At 37.8% G+C, this 19345-nt stretch overlaps 1 protein-coding gene and 1 long non-coding RNA gene across 8 annotated transcripts in view; one reads left to right on the forward strand and one right to left on the reverse strand.

The window, feature by feature from the left end:
- Positions 1–8: 8 nt before the first annotated feature.
- Positions 9–8145, forward strand: LOC117606194 (uncharacterized). Of its 5 annotated transcripts, none has more exons than XR_004581926.2 (7): positions 9–272; positions 347–1031; positions 1100–1238; positions 1349–1467; positions 3672–3766; positions 4971–6027; positions 8006–8145. XR_004581926.2 is itself a non-coding variant. In XM_034328345.2 (7 exons), exons 1-7 carry the CDS (start codon positions 262–264, stop codon positions 8033–8035), a joined length of 1839 nt encoding a protein of 612 aa, XP_034184236.2. In that variant the 5' UTR covers positions 9–261; the 3' UTR covers positions 8036–8145. The 5 variants fall into 5 exon arrangements, 4 of the variants coding, with proteins under 4 accessions (XP_034184236.2, XP_034184237.2, XP_034184235.2 ...); XM_034328345.2 differs by having other exon boundaries at positions 4971–5730; XM_034328346.2 differs by lacking the exon at positions 8006–8145 and having other exon boundaries at positions 4971–5078; positions 5316–7003.
- Positions 6032–19345, reverse strand: part of LOC117606206 (uncharacterized) — a 100789-nt gene continuing 87475 nt past the window's right edge. Inside the window, exons 4-6 of one of the 3 annotated variants that reach the window (XR_004581927.2) lie at positions 12309–12498; positions 7972–12047; positions 6032–7905 (exon numbers count right to left, since the gene is read on the reverse strand). This is a non-coding gene — a long non-coding RNA (uncharacterized LOC117606206). Of the gene's footprint in view, positions 12048–12304; positions 12499–19345 lie in introns of all 3 variants that reach the window. The other 2 variants (XR_013062123.1, XR_013062126.1) reach the window with 2 other exon arrangements.

Genomic DNA, 19345 nt, shown 5'->3' on the forward strand with positions numbered 1-19345 from the left:
ACGAGGTTTTAGACTACGCCGGTATTTCAGATCTTGTAATATGAACTCCTATAAGACGACTGGTCTATTCTATATCTCGTCTGTGCTATTACTAGGATTCATGCTGTAACGTTAGTTACCTAGTTTAAGCTCGTGCGTATCGAAACGTCAGTATTTCAACATACTCGTAACAGTAAGATATCTCGTAAGATCCTCATGTCACGTATACTGCGAGTGTTGATTTGTGATTAACCTCGGACACTGTGCGAATCGTCCGTAAAAATGGATAAAAGGTGAGACACGACGTTTCACGCAATTTTTCAATTCATAGTTACTCGTTTATTCATTAAAGATGAATTGTCTTCAGATTGGACCCATCAAAGTCGGGGTATCGCGACGATGTCAGTAGCCACTCCAAGAAGAGCAAGAAACGATCCAGCAAGAGGAATAGTATGTTCAACTCTTGGATGAATAGCGTTCAAAACAATCAAAACAATGATGTAGTACCTGGCATGGAACATCAGCATGTATTGTGGCAGTCTAACGTACAGCAGAACTTTCCAAGTAATGGACAGCGTCTCTTTACAACAGCATCCGATCCTAGCATGTGTGGTTACGCACAGATGCCAATGACCTATGCCATGGAACCCGTTTCACTGCCAGCCATGTACAGATTATATCAGCCAGTGCCATTTTCTGGCATCAGAACTATACCCAACAGACCTAGGAGAAACCTCAATCAAACTCACCCGATGGATATAAGCATGAATTCTATGGCAAATGGTTTTACAAGCCTGCAAGAGAATGGCATGGTATCTCCTATACCTGTTAACTATCAAAATGGGGATTATGCAAGTCTGCCACCAACTGCTAACAGAAACAATGGAATCAATGGGGATGAATTGAATTCAGAGCATCGGAGGTACTCTGATCCTGGCCTTGGATCAGCAGAAGCTCCTGCTCAGAGCGAAGATCCTGATAGTGTTGATAGTGGAAGTTCTGTTACAACCATTGGACGCAGTAATAAGCTGGTTTTGTCTCTCATTGAACAAGTGTGTATTCAATAGTATAGAATTATGTATACATTTTCCTTATAATAATAATTATATGGACTTTTCAGATGACAGAATTGAAAAAGAGCAATAGCCAATTGTTCAAGGAATTAAATGAAACAAAGTCTGAGTTAGGTGGTATGAAGGCAAAGCTGGCACAGTGTAAATACAGTGGCTCATCAGATTACCAACCAGGAATGTTATCAGGTACATATTTATGGCACCTTTTTTGTCATTTTATTTCCAGGAACTTGGAATTTTAATTTACGTCAATTCATCTTAGATGCAAACGGGTTTAAACATTTTAATTGTTACAGATTTTATCCGAGAAATTAGGCAAGCTAACAAAACATGCGAGGAAGGATTAGTTTCGAAAGTGAAAGCTATAGTGGAGGAGAAACTGAACCAAAGATCACTGGAGGTGGCCAATTTAAACGTACGTATAATTTCCTTCGAAAAAATCACGAGAATATCAATTCTGTTTAGAAACGGTCAATTAAAAACGTCCAATAACTATCCCCGCTATTGGTGATTAGATAAGTCACGACTAATGATTCATACTTTCTCTTCAAAACATTGACTCACAATCGGTATGTGTATTTTATCTGCTACCAATGTTCATAAAAGTGTTTTCCACATGCAAACAACGCAGAGCTCAACACAGTGAGATTGTATCAGAGAGAAATTTGCAATAGGATTAGTTTTCATGGATCCATAATGAACTTGAAGCGTTGATAGGCGTTGGTTCCGTTAAAAAGAAGCAGGAAGCATCGAGGAAGAATAGAAGTTTGGGTCGGAAGATAGAGAACGTGGGAATGGAAAACAAAGCGGGTAGAGAGCTAGGAATCCTCTCTCTCTCTCTCTCTTTCTCTCAACTTTGCAGTTAGGCTACAATAATGTGCCGCTTCGACCGACGCTTTCGGCATTTCTACGACATGGTCATGGACATATTGTTTGCGTAGCATTCGTACGTTCTGTTTGATTAGGACGGCCAGGTGATCTTCGTTTCCCCTCTCTCACCTTTTCTCTTCTTTTTTCCACAATTTCCCTCCCTCTCGATTATCGTCTGCACGCGAATTTTCATCGATCAAGTTCGCCGCAGACGTTTCCATTCTATTTATATTCACATCTTATAAACAGTTATTTCGTGGGAGGCCTTTATATTCGAACAATCTTAAGAATAATTAATTCTTTTTTCAGTTTCTGCAATCCATTCCAATCTCAACTTCCTGATCCCAGCTCCATTTCGTCCAAGAAGAATCATCAGAAAGGGTTAAACCTTCGCTATCCAAGCACGTTCAATATCCATTGGCTCCAAAAACGGCTTCATCCCCTAATTGGTCAGACTCCCGTGGAGGAGGGTTCGAAGGCAGGACTCTATTCTTGATAAAACCGGCTGATACCGGAGAACCTAATGTAGACGTAATACGAAATATCCGTGACGCGGTAAAAATGATTAGGTTTCACATGAGGGTGTTATCTAGGAGGGGTAGAGAGAGGAGACTGTTCGAACAGGGAGGCAGAGGGACGTGGTAGGGTGAAGGATGAGGCACTTAGCGGCTGTCACGGCCTCTCCCTTGGCCTCTTTCCTTTCCCTCTTTCTCCCGTCTTCTCGGGTTTCAACCATCCATTAGCCTCATCAGCCGAAGCGATGGCCGTCCGTTCTATGCCCTGCCTCTCTCTGTCGCGTTGCCAATCTCGTAATTGAACCTTCGGGACCTTCCACTTTTGTGCATGTAAATTTCTGGCCGCTCGTCGCCGACACCCGACCGACGAGCCCGAACCCACTCGATGCGTTTCCACCAGGCCAAGTGGCCGTCGCGACGAGGAATTCGTGTCGTTCCCCTGTTTCGCGATTTAGAGACGACAGCTAAACCGACGAGGAATATTCATATTTTAAATCGGACAAGGGTTAGATTGTTAGAAAAAATTCTCTATTAATAAGGAATTTTTAGGCATTTCACTAGGGTAGGGGGTGAAATTTGTAGGTTTCAATTGGTATTGAAAAATAAAATTCTTTTTGTATATTCTGGATAAGGGTAGGGGATGAATATATACTAATTAATATGAAAAGATATTACATATTAATTCATTTTTAACGAAAATGAGATTTCTTTTTTAAGTGAAGAAATACTTAGTTGATTAATGGGTATGAAAGATTCTTTCTTCGATGAAGAAATAACGAATTTTCAAAGTAAAGAATTACTGATAAATGAAACCTTGGCTAACTTTGGAGTCTCATAAACGGCGTGGAATCGTGTAACCAAAGAGCGGTACGTTGTAAAACGTTATCTCGTGAAAAATTGCAGGTTACTATGTAAATTGTTTGATTTCTTTCGAAACGAGCCGTGGCATCTTATCTACGCTGGTATATTATTGTCTCCCTTATCTGTTATCTTTATCCTCGTTTTCTTCCGACGGGAGAGAACTTGCTCGTCTTGGAGCAGAATTTTATTTTTTATATCGTTCTATTCCTTCCATGTTAAATACATTGTAATTTTAAATGTTAGAGGAAAATATGTAATAAATTCTTGAAGAAAAATAATTTTTACAGACAAAAATATTTTCCTTCATTTTAAAAAGGATTTTAAACGTTTTGAAAGCAATGGTATTTATCATCAATTGATTTCATGTTTTCAGAATCAAATTGTAAAATTAATGGAAGAGAAAGAAGAGAGTGAAAAACGTATCACAAAATTGGAAGAAGAAGTGGCCACTTTGAGACTGAATGCAAAGTGAGTACTCCTTTATGATATATCTTTTATTGTTCAACATTTGTAGGAGGGATTTAAAAATTTCAATATTTTTTTTTCTTTTTGTAAAATACACGTTTGGTTGATTGTTTCACTCGTGATTTCAAGTAGCACACAATTTGCACAGTAGAGTTCACGTAAACTGGTGAAATTATTGTTAAATTGTATTGTTATACACGTGTGATTCGTCTCGTCTTATTAATATATATATTTTTTCAATACAATTCCGATAAAAGTTTTGTTCTAAAAATACGTATTTTTACAAGGAAATTAAGATTCCTATATTTTTTAATCGAAGGAAAGATTGTATAAGTATGTTGATATTATTAATTAGTAATTTGGTAGTATTTTCTTATCATTATTCTTCTACTTTCTTTCCCTCTGTTTCTCCCACTTTGTTCTCCCTCTGTGTAATTTCTATCAACACGGACCGAAATCGTATAAAACTCGATACATTTTGTATAAATTATTTGATAAACCTGTCTTCTACTTTTTGCCATTTTAAGATAAAATTTTACGACGTTTCTTATTTAGCGTATTATTATTTAATCCATTACTTAACCATATCCAATGAACTCAGACATGGAGCCTTGCATCGAACCTTCTCTTCAGCTAGAATTTATCGAAGCCTTGCAATTCTTCTTTCTAATCATAACCAAGCGCCAAGCCTTGCAAAAATTTCATCTTCAACCTCTATTTCTCTTTTAACCCTTGAACAGCGAAGCCTGGGTCAATCACGACCCAAATTTTCAAAATATATAATTCGTATATTGGAAGAATAATTTTTAAAGGAACAGTGTAAGAATTAAAAAACGAAAATAATAAATAATGAAAGAAAATTGGATTAAAATCGAGGGTTCTCTCCATGGTCCGCCGTCCGAGGGTTAATAACCGCATCAAAGCCTGGCAAAAATTTCTCACCAAATTAGCAAGAACCTTATCTTTAGCCGTAACACACTTCTCCTAAAAATTTGACAAAAACCTTCTGTCCTTCAGTCACGATCCACCTTTGACCCGCTGCCTCCAAGCTTGCCTCACTCTGTAGGAACACCCCCGGGTGCCCCTGTGTTCCTCGAATATCAGACCCGATTGTCCGCATGCCGGGATCACGTTCCATTCGCGAGACGCGGAAGACGACACGCGAGAATGTACATATATAAACTGGTGGACTTGTATTGGCACTTAGCAACGAAGGCCGCGAGATCGCAGCGTTCGAGGAAGAGACGCTGGCCCTGCGACGGGAGCTGCAGGAGGCGCGGGCGTCCAAGAGCCTGGCCGAGAATCACGTGGCAAAGTGCGTAAACGCAAGATCGGTCACCCCTGTCGCTACTTTCGACTCGCCATACGTAACCAGCACCCCCGTGCGTACCGCTATCTCCGACACCTGTAACCTTCTCCCTTCGACGTCCACCTCCTCCGGATCATCCTCGGTCCATCAACACTTCGGCATGCTGCGTTCGCGTACCGCCGAGTTGGCACACCATCATTTCGTCTCCGAGAAGCCGAGCGTTTATCGTTCCGCTGATTGTAGTCCGGCGACGTCAGCTACCTGGACGGTGGACGAGGATAATCGAGCTACCCAGTCACCCCCCGACGATGCCACCTTCGAAGAGTCATCTAGTCTGACCAATTCGGACCTCCCCATTGACAGTAAGAAGGAGGATGAAACAGAAGCGGTGGAAGAAAATGTTGAGGAGAAGGTGGCTGTGGAGGAAACCAAAGTTAATAGCGAAGAAGGTGTGGAGTCTAATATAGAGTCTAGCTCTGGAACGTCCAAGAGGAGCACCAGGGGATCGAGGAAGGACGACGAGACGAGACAGAGAGGGGGTTCGAAGAAGTCAAGGAAGAAGAAGAACGCGGGGGCGAAGAGGGCGTTCAGTGAGATGGAGAAGCCAGCTTGCTCGGAGACGTTGAACGAGAACGCGGCCAGAGACGGGCGTAGAACGGTGAGCGAGGACGATGATCGTCTCGATGACGAGGACACGTGCCGAGCCATCACCGAGATCCCGGAAGTGACCGTTGTCGGTGGTGGCTCCTCCTTCGTGCCGAAAGATCTCTGCTCGACGGGTATCCTGACCTCCAGAGTCCTGACAGCACCCTCACGCGCTACCTACACCACCGCCTACATTTAGGCTACGTACGCGCGGGGCCCCGCAACCATACGCGTACCACTGGCGTGTGTCGCAAACGGGGGCTTCAAGGGCTTGCTAGAGGCTACTACTATGTACAATGTCGAATAGCACGTAGGTCTATCGTTCACTCTATCCTCGAGTAGCCTTGTTCATTTTTTATTTTTTATTTTTTCTAATTGTGAAAGTGCTTGGAAAGATTTAAGTTCTTCTTTGCCTTGGTTCCTGCTGACCGGCTGCTACGTTGTGCTGTAGCTTTACCTTGGCTAGGAGAGTGATCATAGTTGTTATAGTAATGATATAGTACCATTGTGCAAAGATGACAAGATAGGATGTCTATAATTCCATTGGGAACACTCACATTTAAACAAAGTGGGTCTTTAGATCTTTATTTTGTTCAGGTGCCATTTTGTCATCTCTGAACAGTAGTTATTATAAATGCAGTGGACTCTCGTTATATTGCCACGCGAGCAATTTGAACAATAGTCTATGAAAATGAGTCTATTTTTCTTTTTCCTTCCAATTGGAAGTTTTGAAATTTGACAAATTTTCCACCCCTACCGCGGCAATATAACGAGAGTCTATTATAATACAATATAGAAGTGTCCTTAACACCTTGCCTCATGGTTCGGCACGTGCCATTAGTTAACACCTTACCTACTGCTCGAGGATAAAATGGATAAATGATATCGCTTAATTGCAGAAAATTTATTAATCGTTTGTTAACCCTTCCAGTGCTGAATATTTTTAACAAATAGACCCTGCGTGTATGTATATTAATTTGCACTTAATTAATTTTTATTCCATTTAGATCTAATTTAGTAATTGCATCATGTCTGCAGTGCTTGAGCTTAATTTAATTCTTGCAGCACTTAAAGGGTTAACAGGTTGGTAAGGTGTTAAAAAGAATTGCTTGTATATAGGAACGTTTTGTACGAAGCTTCTTTGGCTGAGATTACGTGAGTTTTGAACAATTAACATAGATAGGTAATTAACAAGAATTTAATTGTGTTCTTGGTTTATAAAAGAGATATCTGTTTGTTGTATCAAAAACAGTAATTTTTATACTCAATGACTTAATAAATGAAGAAGAAATTGACAACAGTAAAAATTGAATCTCTTTAAAAAAAAAACAAAAACAAATTCGTACCTTAATAATTTTAAGATTGTGTTCTTCAATTTTTACAACTGTAACATTTAACGATTGGTGATTTGTATATAAAAATACTCATATATTTTTTTATATAGAATTGTATAAATATAATTAAACATTTCAAGTTACGAGTCTGTCAGCGTGAACCAAGTCTCGAATGTTATTTTCTTTGTCCCTTAGTCGCTGTCTCGTCATTATCTTACATTTTGTATATTTTAAGAGTAACAAGTTCAGAGAAAAAAGAATAAAAGTCTTACGATAAAATGATTGTTGATTTTTTGAAACAATCGTAGAGCACTTCTCATCGTTCGCAGATTCTTCCATTCTGCAATTGTAAATTTATTTTTTACATTTGGATAGTGTAAATTACGTTGGCATGGCTTTGCAGCTTGTACAATAGCATGATCTTAGTTTACCCCATTTTTGTATTGTCTCGTGTACAGTGTGCATTGTTCCTTGTTTTATGTAATCCAAGATAATTTTATAAAATCAAAGTCTTTGAGTTGCTTTAAAATTTTTCTAAATCAATTGAATTAAAATTTCAAAAGAAAAAATACAGGGTGGTCTACGAAACTCCAAAGAACAATCCTATGGCAACTTTTTATTTTAACACTTTGAAAAAAATAAATTTTCAATTAGCTCGTTTCTTGGACTATCTTGTATTTAAAATTTAAGCATTCTTTTTTAATCCCAATCGCACTGGAATGAATAGAACCGCGAGCACCCTTCCGTTCGCGTAGAAAAGCTCAGCTTCCGCTTCGCTGTTCACCAACCGCACGACATCCGTTTCTTTTAGCTGGCAGCATGGCTTTCAGCTGACATTGTTGCTTTTGCCGCTTCTAAAGAGAGTATTGCAGAGATTCGTTTGGGCCGATTAGCACGGCGCGGCGGGGAACGATACTCACGTAACCTGACAAACGAAAACTCATCATTTGTCAGACTGGAGAAGCTGCTGGACATACTTCGTAGTAAGATGATCGGTACCACGGACCAGGAAACCGGCGACGCTGTTGGCACGAAGGTGAAACGGCTACAAAATGCTTCTACCTCCTCTTCCGAGCAGGATCTGGACGAGGAGGAAGAGGAGGACGAGGGGAGACAGCGAGATGACGAAGAGGACGATGGTAACGTGGATGATGATGATGGCAAAGGGACACCGTACAGGGAGAAGGTAGCCGATCGAATGCCAGTGATCGAGAACGGTATTAAATTGTCTGGACCTGTAACTGATCTTTAGATCTTAGATTTTCTTCAGCTTTTCGAATAGAAGTTTCAGCATGAAGAAGTTCTGGAACCCATTATTCTTCTTCAAATTGAATCATGGGGCAGTGTATGATGCTGAGAAAAAATTTAAGATTTGATAGAGTTTCAACACTGTCATTTAAGTGTTTGAATGATCCTGAGGGAGGATTTGAAGTTCTAGGATACATCATTCATTCTTAAATTAAATGATGGAATAGTCAGAGACTGAGAGAACGATTATGTATTCCTAGAACCATGATTGATTCTTTAATTAGACGCTCCAGCGTTCAAAGTAGAGTATCAAATTTTGAGATCTTTAAAGGGTAGATTTTGAATAGTTGATGAATTTTTTAGAGCTTTTGCTACTGATTTCTAGGCTAAGCGTTTGAGCGTTCAAAGTAGGGTACAAGTGTTTGAAGATGGGTTGTGTCGTTTCTTTTCTCAACCCTGTTTTGAGTGTTTAGGGTAAGGAGTTTATTAATCTTCAAACATTCGAATGTATAAAGTATTTTATACGCGATGGAAAGGAGAGATTTGGATTGTTCGGTGATGATAGGTAATGATTGCCAATTTTCTGAGTTTGCATTACTCTTCAGGTTTGAAGTAGCTTATAAGTGTTTGAGCAATTCACACGAAGACTTGCACTGTTTGTTTGATTTTTAAATTATAAATTTGAAATACTTCTGAGGCTAGATACAGGGATTGGATTGATCATATAGATTTGAGAAAAAATCTGTTTTTTTTTTTTAGGTCCATGACATTAGATTAGATCAACAAGAAGTCTTTGGATTTATTATTAATAGACAAATATTTTGTCTAAACGAATTTTCAATAAAATTAAGAAAATATTCTAATGTTTTTCAAAACAGGGTTGAATGCTGGTACTTAAGGGTAATCAAGTTTGTGTTTAAGCATTAGATAAGTGTATCTGCAACCCTTGCATAATTGCAATTGTTTCTTTTCTTGTTTTCATTACACTGTTATAAATTTCAATGGAGGAAAATTAACGCAATTATTTAAGGGTTGCAACGCGTTCCGAATATCGATTCGCAATTTTACCTGTGATCGTTCATTCGTCCCAATTTTTTGGAAATACGGTTCCTCAAGATTTTCATTATGCTGTCGTACGTGCCTGTTCAATTTTTCTGATTTATTGAACTAACTTTTTCTATTGTTGTTGCGCTTATAGTGCACGTTTTATTCCTTTGTGATTTGAAATTAGAAAAAAAAAATTATGTGTTAATAGTAAAAGCTTCAAGACTTCAAAATATACTTTATTAATTTTAAATGGTTTATTTTTTATTCAGAATCACAAAGGATTAATTACGTGCAAAAATTGTTGAACTATATTTTTTGGTCGATTAGCAATATTTTCTTGTTGCTGATTAAATATTAGTGCCTGGCTGATAAACTAATTTTACGTAATTAACACACGTTGACTTTTTGTTTTGTTCCAATTAACAGTCTAAAGTATGGAACTATTTTTATGATTTGGCGAAAGAAAGAGGCTTTATAATTAAACATTTCATTATTAATACTCGCTAAATGATGTTAAACATTATTTTAACTAACAGAGTTTTTAAGAAAAGATTGCTGAAAATTTCTGTTTGACCAGTTCAATCCTGCTAAAAATAGAGGATCTTAATGGAATTAAACAATTTGCTTCTAATTAAAATTTCTGTTAATTCACTCAAATTTTCTCTTATGAAATGTTAAGAAAATCGTGCAATTTTCCACTAAGATTAAAAAGATTCCAATAGATTATAATATTTCATTAGATTTTGCATAGATTCTTTATAATACCATAACTGACCCACTGGAAAAATTGGAGTAGTTTTTAATAGTATAAAAATATATTTTTTTATGAAATAATGTAGACACGATTCATAACAGTGAAAAATCCCCAAAATTCATCTGCTTTATTAATCATGAAATGAATTTTCCATGAATTAACATTTTTGCAGTATTTTTAAGATTTTTCATAATTATGCGACGTCGAATGTACATAGATAAAATCATTCTCCAGTAATGATTTGCCTATTATACAATCATTATTACCTAATTCCTTTATTTTTAATCTCTTATATTGTTTTCAATAAAAAACAAATCATGTATCATGTTATCGTAGAGAAAGGATTAACTAATTATCATACTTGCAATTGAATTTCTATTAACTTCGAAAATATTGATTAAACAACTAATTAGCGTATCTCGTGTAAACAACAACTAAAGTTGTAGATTAGATACTTAGCATGTACTATCTTGTACACAGATTCTACTTCCCGTTATCAAATAATATATATCATTATAGAAACATAATATCACAGTGACTCACGTATTTGTTCACGTGAGATTGACATTAGTTTGTTTAGAATACTTATATCTTATTGATTTAATAATATTATTAGATTATATACAAAGATAATAAAAACAAACAAATTATGTAATCAGCATCTTTGACCATTTAAAATATCACACATATTATACAAATAAATATGTGAGTCATTGAATGTGGTGTATAAGATGAATCATCTAATTTGATTATCTTAATTATCCCTATAATTTGTAGAGATAGAAACAAAATTTATAGGAGTAATAATTTTCTTTTTTAGGTGAAAGATTTTAGAAAATTTTCTGTTTTAAATAATAAAAATATTAACGTATAGTGTTAGAAAAAATTATTTTGTACTCGTAAACCTTTTTTATATTTTTCAGAATAATAGAGATAATTAAGGAAATTAAATTTCATAACTTACCCTGTGTATTACTATGCACCTAATAGTTTAAGATTTAGAATTTTTCTTACAATTAGAAGCACCATGTAAAGACAGTATTTTCATAAATAAACTAATATTACTTTTCATGCTCTAATACAAATTTACTGTCTATTTTTCGACGTCCTATACAGAAAAGGTAGAATCTGTCGTTTGCGAACAGCCAAATGCAACAATGCAAAATTCTGAATAATTAAAGAATCACTCTATCAATTATTCAATTAAATGATAACAATCTGATGAAGTTCCAAATTAAAAATCAATGAATTTCGACCTGAATACAATCCGATTTTCGATGAAATTTTAGTAGAATTGCTAAAACGAGTAATTATTTAATTATTTCGAGTAACTTCATCAAAATCTACACAACAAAATATTGTAAATATATATAAACTGAAAAATGTGGTAATGAAGATACAGGGTGTTCAAAAATTTAAGGATACTTCACTGAATAAAATTTTTCTTTAAGCAATTATCCTTAAATTTTGAAGAATTCCTGTATAATTCTATCACTTGATTTGCAATAATAATAGCCTATTATATTTTCGTAAAAGAATTTTCTGAAAGACTCGAATTTATTTAAAAAAAAAAAAAGTATGAAACGATAATTTGTTGTAATTTTAACTCTCGAACGTTGCAGCTAGTAAATCTACTATATGCTACTAAAATTGAGTACTAAAGATTTTGTATTAATGAAAATAATGTCTAAGAAAATAGTCAAAAATTTGGAGAATGAAATAATGAAAATCAACTGTCGTTCCAGGGTTAAGCATCTTTCTCTTGTAAATTAATCACTATTAATTCTAATTAGCGACTGTAACACTTATATAGAGGTACTTACGTAAGTCGTTCACCATATATTTTAACGCACCGTGAATGTATTTAATCAACGAATGTGGAAGTGCCATCAAGATCGCAAGGTTTCCAATTGTATTTTTTTATCGAATCAAACCGGATGCAGCAATCTATAACAATTTCGAAGTGTCCTTTTTACATGTAACTGTATGATTAAGTGTGCATTGCAAATTTTACGATTTCTAATTAAAATATATTTTCAAGTTTAGCCGAACTAATACACAAATGAAATATAACACTGACACTTATATTTTTTTTTAGAAGAAGATTTGTTTTAATTAATAAGTTGAATTATGTATTCTCCAAGTTTTAATAAAACAATGTATACGCAAAGATATATTATCATTCGAGTAATATAAATTTTTACCTACGTGAAACCACTTCATTAACCAGCAAAGGGCTACGTCATTTTTCCAAGAGACTTCAACGAGCGACGACGATGTTTTTCTATCGTCGCCTTCTCGTCTGTGTACAGGGTGCTCCAAGTGTTGTGATTAGCGAAAGATGTTATTCTTGTGTATGGATGTTTGTTCTAGCTGTGCAGCCTCCCACGAAGATCGTCTGAAACAGTAAAAGCCTCTATGTTAGCGATAGTCACGATGATAGCAAAACATTGTTTCGATCCTGACTTGAGACGAGAACCGAGAAATGTACTATCTGTTGCTATCCCATCTCTGAACATCGCAATTTTCTATTATTTTGGTAGGCGAAGGTTTAGAAAAGCTTAGCGCGAGAAGGGAATTGATTATCCGTCGCCGGACGGATGGAAAATTCCTAAATTCCAACAAGAATCGAGTATCGAATCACCAAAAACCCAGAAAAATAGATTTATCGTATCCTCGAAAGAAATAATCCTCCAGAAACGATTACAAAAGACAATACCATTATCAAACAGCAAGAATGTAAATGAGATAAGTAGGTACGATAGGTTCGCTTCTGTTCATTGTACAAGCAGCCAAGTAATCGAAGATTTTCGATATTTTTCAAAGTGGAAAAGACTATCCTACCCGCGTACGAAAGCAGCATGCGAGGAATCGATTGTGCAAACAAGACCAGCGTGCAACCCTCGGCCCGTGGATGTCGATCTTTCGTTAAATTTTCGTTATAGTTTCCCTACAGATGTTTCGCGGAAAGCAGAAATTTTAAGCAGACTGTTAGATCTTCAATTTATTTTCATTTGCTATAATTCCAATTTCATGGCTTTCAAATATAAATTCTATAAAATCCACTGATTCTGCAAATACAAAAATTATGAGAATTGTGAAATTCAGAAATTAGTAATTATAAAAATGAAGATATTTTGTTATATTAAAAAACGCGTCGAATAACAATTATCGACGAATCTCATCGGGGTAACGTAATTCCTCCTATTCTAGCCAGGCCACTTCCGGTTACGCGGTCGACAGGGTAGCTCGGTTCGAGGGATCGATATTTCGCGGGGAGTTGCGGACCGTGAGACTTCTGCTCGCGGATAATTGAAAGCCGTCGGAAAATCGTGCGAGTCATCGCGAGCGAACGCGGACCAAGAAGGGTGATATTATTAAAATTGACTCGTGGTAGGAGGGCAGCGGTCGAGAAATCGCTGCCAATTCGAGCCGTTTGATCAACCTGGCTCATCCACCACCTGCCATCTTTTTATTTCCACGTGTTCATCGATCGCTATTTCCTTCCCGTTAAAAAACGAACCGCATGAACATTGAAAATGTTTCTCCCCTGCTTTACGTGACACCCTATTATTCTATCTGTCAATTCCAAATCATACGAATCCTTTTACATTCGTTAGAGAGTAAATTATTCAATGAACAAAGATTTCTTTCAATTATTAAAATGACGTCAAGACGCATAAGGTGCGTCATCATTTTAAAGCTTATATTTCCTAATACCAATGATTTCTGTGGTGATTTCTCCTCATAGAAAGACTAGAAGAGGACAATGAAATTATATAAAATACGTGCCAAGAAAAAAAAATTAAAAATTTCCCAAAATGCTTCTTTCTTGTTAACCCTTTTGATCAAGCTGCTCGTCAGCACGTACACCACGCTCATTATCGATCAAAGGCCTAAGGGTTATTTACCCTGGTCGAACGGGGCGGTGACCACAAGAATTACCGATAATACCATGGGGCGTAATACGAAATTACGCTTGCGATCGCGTACGCGGCAGTCCGCGTGCTCGCCACGACGGCTGACAGATAATCGCGGCATTACGATAGTCTAGACGCGGGCAGAGCGGAGAAAGAACGATAGGTTTCACGAGCGTGCCATAAACGGCCGGTAAGTACCTGCGTCAGGTAAAAAGGTGGCCGTTTTTGCAGGGAGGAAAGAACGCGATGAAAGAAGGGACACCGAGATGTGGACGTGCGAACAGGAACCGAAAATCCAGCAGTAAAACGATAATCGATTTACGACGGCGGCGCTTTGCGCCGTTCGGACCCCCGGGAAAAAAGGGAAAAAGGGAAACGGAGAGCGGCCTTCTTGGTTCCGGCAATAAAGAGACGATGTGACGCAATCACGTCCAAGAATAATAAAAAAGGGACTCGATGATGTTTTATGGTCGTGTGGATTGAGGGGTGTTTTTCGGGTTTTGATGAAGTCTCGGAATAATATCAGGAAATATGCAAAAGAATTGAGGAGATGTTTGTTACTCAGGTATAGAGTGTTTTAGTGGTCTTTTCTTGGATAATGGAGAATTTCTCTGTTTTTTTATCGAATCATATGGCCTCCCAGTTTTAAAATTTAATTCATAATTTAAACTGCTTGAAATTTTTTTTCTGATAAAGTTATCTGTGATAAAAAGTGATAGAAATCCTGAAAATATCGAAATTTCTAACAACAATTTTGGAACACAAGTGGATACAATACTGGGTTGTAAATTGTTTGAGTCACTAAAGAAACCTTCGTGTGCCATTTTCAAATTGTGTCATGGACATCAGAATCCTTCTGAGAGCACGTGTTTTCGATTGTCACCCTATGAATCATCAATAACAAAGAGAAAAACGAAAAACAAGTACCCTGAGACGAATCGTTGCAAGTCTCTCGAACGTTTAGGAACAAAGCAATCTCGTAAATTGTAAGTGACTCAAAGGGTCAAAGGTAATGACCATCACATTCGACAGTTTTCTTTATGATCTTGTTTACTAGACCGGATGACCGATTAGTCAGCGAGAACAAGGCCCAAAATGCTCCTCATCTGCGTGCAAGCATTACTATCTTGTTTGGTGTCGAAGTACCATGGCACGAAAAACAAATTAGTCATAGATGAAAAATTCTACCGTGGACTTCGACATAGATTTTCCAAAGTAAAAAAAGAATATTTCATTCTTCTTTTTTGAAAGAAATTATGACACACTATTGAGCATTCGTAGAGAAACTTAGGTTTTTCTCAATTCAATTTTTCCTTTTTCAGAAATTTCAAAAATTACAAAGGAAATAGATTTATAAATTTATATTAGTAACGCTCCTATAAATAATTAAATTTAGATAATGAAGATCGTATGAAATACAAAGTTAAATTAAAATTGAGGCTCTCTCCATGGTCCGCCAGGGTAAAAAAGGAAACCAGAAACCGGACCGGACGATTTTATTTATCAAACGTATCCGCAAAGAGAAGAAGACAAATTGCAATAATATCGAAGCGTGTATGCATCGTCGAACACACCGTTTACCGTTTAAAAAGTTTGCGCAAACGATTCGAGGGATCGTCGTGACGAAACGATTCGATGTCTGCGAGACGTCGCGTCGCTCACAATTGTGTTCTATTGATCCTGCAAGCGGCTCGGTTATTACTTGCAAATATTTACCGATTTGCCACGATGACAAACAAACGACGCGAGCCGATTCAAGACCCCGCGATCGAACAGCTTTCCTCGCGCTCTCAGCTATTTATATTTCCGGAAACTGATCGCCGCTTTCCTCTTTCACTTTCTTTCCGTTCGACTTCCTTTTTCTGGCGAACTTCGGGGAAACAAACACTCCGGTAATCGTACAATTTTTCGATGGTACTATGATCATATAAATTTTGGGAAAATGGATCAAAAATTGATGGAGGGTGTGAAAATTGTGTACTCGCGTATTGGACAAATCCGTGTCTCAGAATATGGTTGGGAACAATGAGAAAGGGATGTTAAGTTCGTGTAAATCTTAGCCTTTGACTTTGTAAATCACTGTCACAACATTTGCGTGAGAGAAGAACGCGCGAACCGCATTAGGCACCGGTATAATCAGGGCAAAACTAATTTTCCTAGCTCTGGAAAAACCCAGGGTTCTAGGTGAACATTTGACAGTGTCTTCTTAGGCTTTGATGAATTTTTAGTAAAAAGGACACTAAAACAATTTAATTGAAATTCAAGTAGATGCAAAATTAATTTTAAAAAAAAGAAACCAAAAAGTGGATGATCGACGATAATTCCTGATGATAATTAAAATTTCATTCAATTTCATATGACAGAAAAAGAGTATTATGAATATTATAAGAAAAAATTAGGTAATCTACGAGTATAGACGTATGTATAGAGAGGCAAGAGGGGTGATAAGTGGATGCAAGCCGACGTCGAAATTGAGTCACTTAAAAAACGATACCTACACCCGCGTGTGCTTTATCGTGCTCGACGAGGTGCAGACCGAACCCTAGAACCAGTCACGTGCTGTGCGTGCCTCGTCGAGCTTTTCCCAGATTTGCAGCCCTCGAATCGTCCAACGGCCTATCTTCCACCAGGAGGACCTAAACCACCCCCTTGGATTCGAAGCAAAAATAATAGACTCGTCGCACGTTCTCGAGGATCAACGATCCTCTTTCAACTATCCGCTACGATTAAATTAAACAAAAAGGATCTATATATTAAATAATAATCATCAACATATCGCTTCATTTTGTAATGTTCCATGAAATTCTTTTCAAGGAAACAACCATCGTCTCACTTTCTATAGGTAATTTATGCCACGTCACGAGACAGCCTTTCATTTTACCAATATTCCTGTTCATGTCTTTTTTTTTTCTTTTTCGAGTTGTATACATAAGTAGGCGGTCCAGTGTTTTTCGGACGTGACTTAACCGCGGATGCACCTGATTTTCCGTGATTTGGGTCGACTCCCGCGAAACATTGACTTCTTGATCCCCAGGTCTATGGTTTGTTGTTCGTAAAGTCTTGAAACAACAAACCCCTTGGCGGTTCCCTTGGTAATCGCGTGACAGGTATTCCAGTTCGACGTGTGTCCTCCTCGAACCGGTGAAATATTTTTCTAGGTCGGATACTCGGCGAGGATTTCGTCTGACCAGATTTCGGGGATGAAAATTCGGATTTCTGTGATTTTTCATGGGGAACTGATCTTTAGGGGAAACGTGGCTATCGATTTTCGGAGCGCGGACCATGGAGAGAGCCACAATTCTAATACAATTTTCTATTTCTCATTATTTCACGATTATCCAAGGCTCCGCTCTGTTCAAGGGTTGAAATAGGAAACTAAATAAGATTGTTTTAACAGAAGACTAACGCGATATCGCGTGATGAGAGATTTGGAAAGAGACCAACGGAAGAGAACCAGGAGGAAGATTGTAAAACAAGAGAAGAAGGAAAAAAAGTGGTAAACTATCGCGACGGTGTGATGGGCCGACGAATCGAAGGCATACAACTCGATGATTCAAGCGTTTAGAGTCGGCTAATACTTTACTCGAGAGATTCGTAAACACACACATGTACAGGAGGCCATTCACGAACAGGCGGCGTGTTACAACGTTAGATCCGAGCACCCACCTGTACACCGGGTCTTTATCGAGCCACCAATTGTTTGCGGAATGAAAATATTGTCCCTGTAAACAAGTGGGCTAGCTACATTGTGCCAAGCGCGGCGGTTCTTCGTTACAACAAATCACTCCCTCCCCACGAGCCCCGTGCCGAGCACAAGTGCGCAATCGAGTGCTGTTTGTTTCGATTAGTAGCGATCCTTAATCTACGATTAAATAACGATTTGCTATTTGACCTAGATTAACCGTATCACCATCGCGATCGATTCTCTACAACGATGAATTGGTTCTGTTCTTCTCGTCGAGAAGACTTTCTTCTTTTCATCCGTTGCATAATTTTAATAATAAAAATCTCCATCTTCTTCAAATGATTGCTGTAACTTTTACAAGATCCTCGTCGAATTTCACCCCCCGTTTCCGAACACCAAAGTGCTATCCTTTTTCCAAAGTTCGCCGACCAAAGTGTGTTTGGCTTCGAAACAGCCGAGTCAAGAGCCTCGGGAGTCGATAAAAGTGTTTTGTCATTTTTATAAGGAGACGAGAGGGATGACGCGAGGGTGAGACGAGGATGAAAACTACAGGTTCTGAAGGATCTACCTGGTTCCACGTGGGTGGTCCATTCCCTGTTTCTTTTATTATCGACACCATAATAATTCACAAGAACATGGGAAATTGATGAGGTAATAGAAAATTTATAAATTGCAAATGATTCTTCCATTTTCCACCCCTGTTAGTACAGAGGCGTACGGCATCCTGGTGGAGGAAAATCAGGGCAATAAAAAGAAGCCTAAGGGAAACCAGATTTCGTCCGTTCTGTGCTTAAGTTCCGGCAACGAGGAAAGAAACAATGACGACGTGTCCCGTGGAGATAATCCTATGGTGTTTACGATCGAGCAACCGCAAGAACGAAAACAAACGACGGTCTCGTAGGGGTTGGAGTCCACTCTTATGGTCGTTGCGGATAATAAACGGTACTAAACGTGACTGTAAACGGAGATTTGCTGGTCGACGGATCCAGTTGCTATTCGAGAATCCCAAAAATTTAAAAAATTTTCTTTTCCTGAAAACCATGAAGGTTTAATTTAGTTCAGAATTTTTTTTTAGACACCGTTGAAAATTTTAAGAGAGTTTTAAGCGTCCCATTCGAATCGATGCACACGCTGTTATCAAGAATTATCGCTTATCAGTTGCATTAGAGCCGAATTACGAGGGCCTGGCTGATATTCGTCCCAGGATACCACGCTGCTTTCCTCAATTTTATTTCAAATTGAAATAAAATTTGCTTGTTAATTTATACCAGAGAAAATGTGTTTAATTCAACATGGAACACCCTTCTTTTTCGCCTACCGTCGCAAGGTTTTCTTTGCCACGTTAGACTCGCACTTCGCATTTCATTGAACAAATTATTTTGTCACAATTCACAAATAGGTACAATTTTGATGGTACACAATCGAATTGAAAGTTTGTTAATATTTTAAAATCAAGGAAAAGATTGTTAAGTATAGATTGAACACGGTTTTGGTGAAAGAGAAAAGCAAGCGACGGGATCGAGTTAAGCTAACCGAATTATCTGCCGAAAATCCGATCTCTTTTTATTACGCGCGTTTAATATTCATGGGCCATGGACAGTTAATTATTCGAGACGCGATAAACGATTAATCGACGCGAC

Source organism: Osmia lignaria, chromosome 1, assembly GCF_051020975.1.
Source record: "Osmia lignaria lignaria isolate PbOS001 chromosome 1, iyOsmLign1, whole genome shotgun sequence".
NCBI classification, from domain to species: Eukaryota; Metazoa; Arthropoda; class Insecta; order Hymenoptera; family Megachilidae; genus Osmia; species Osmia lignaria.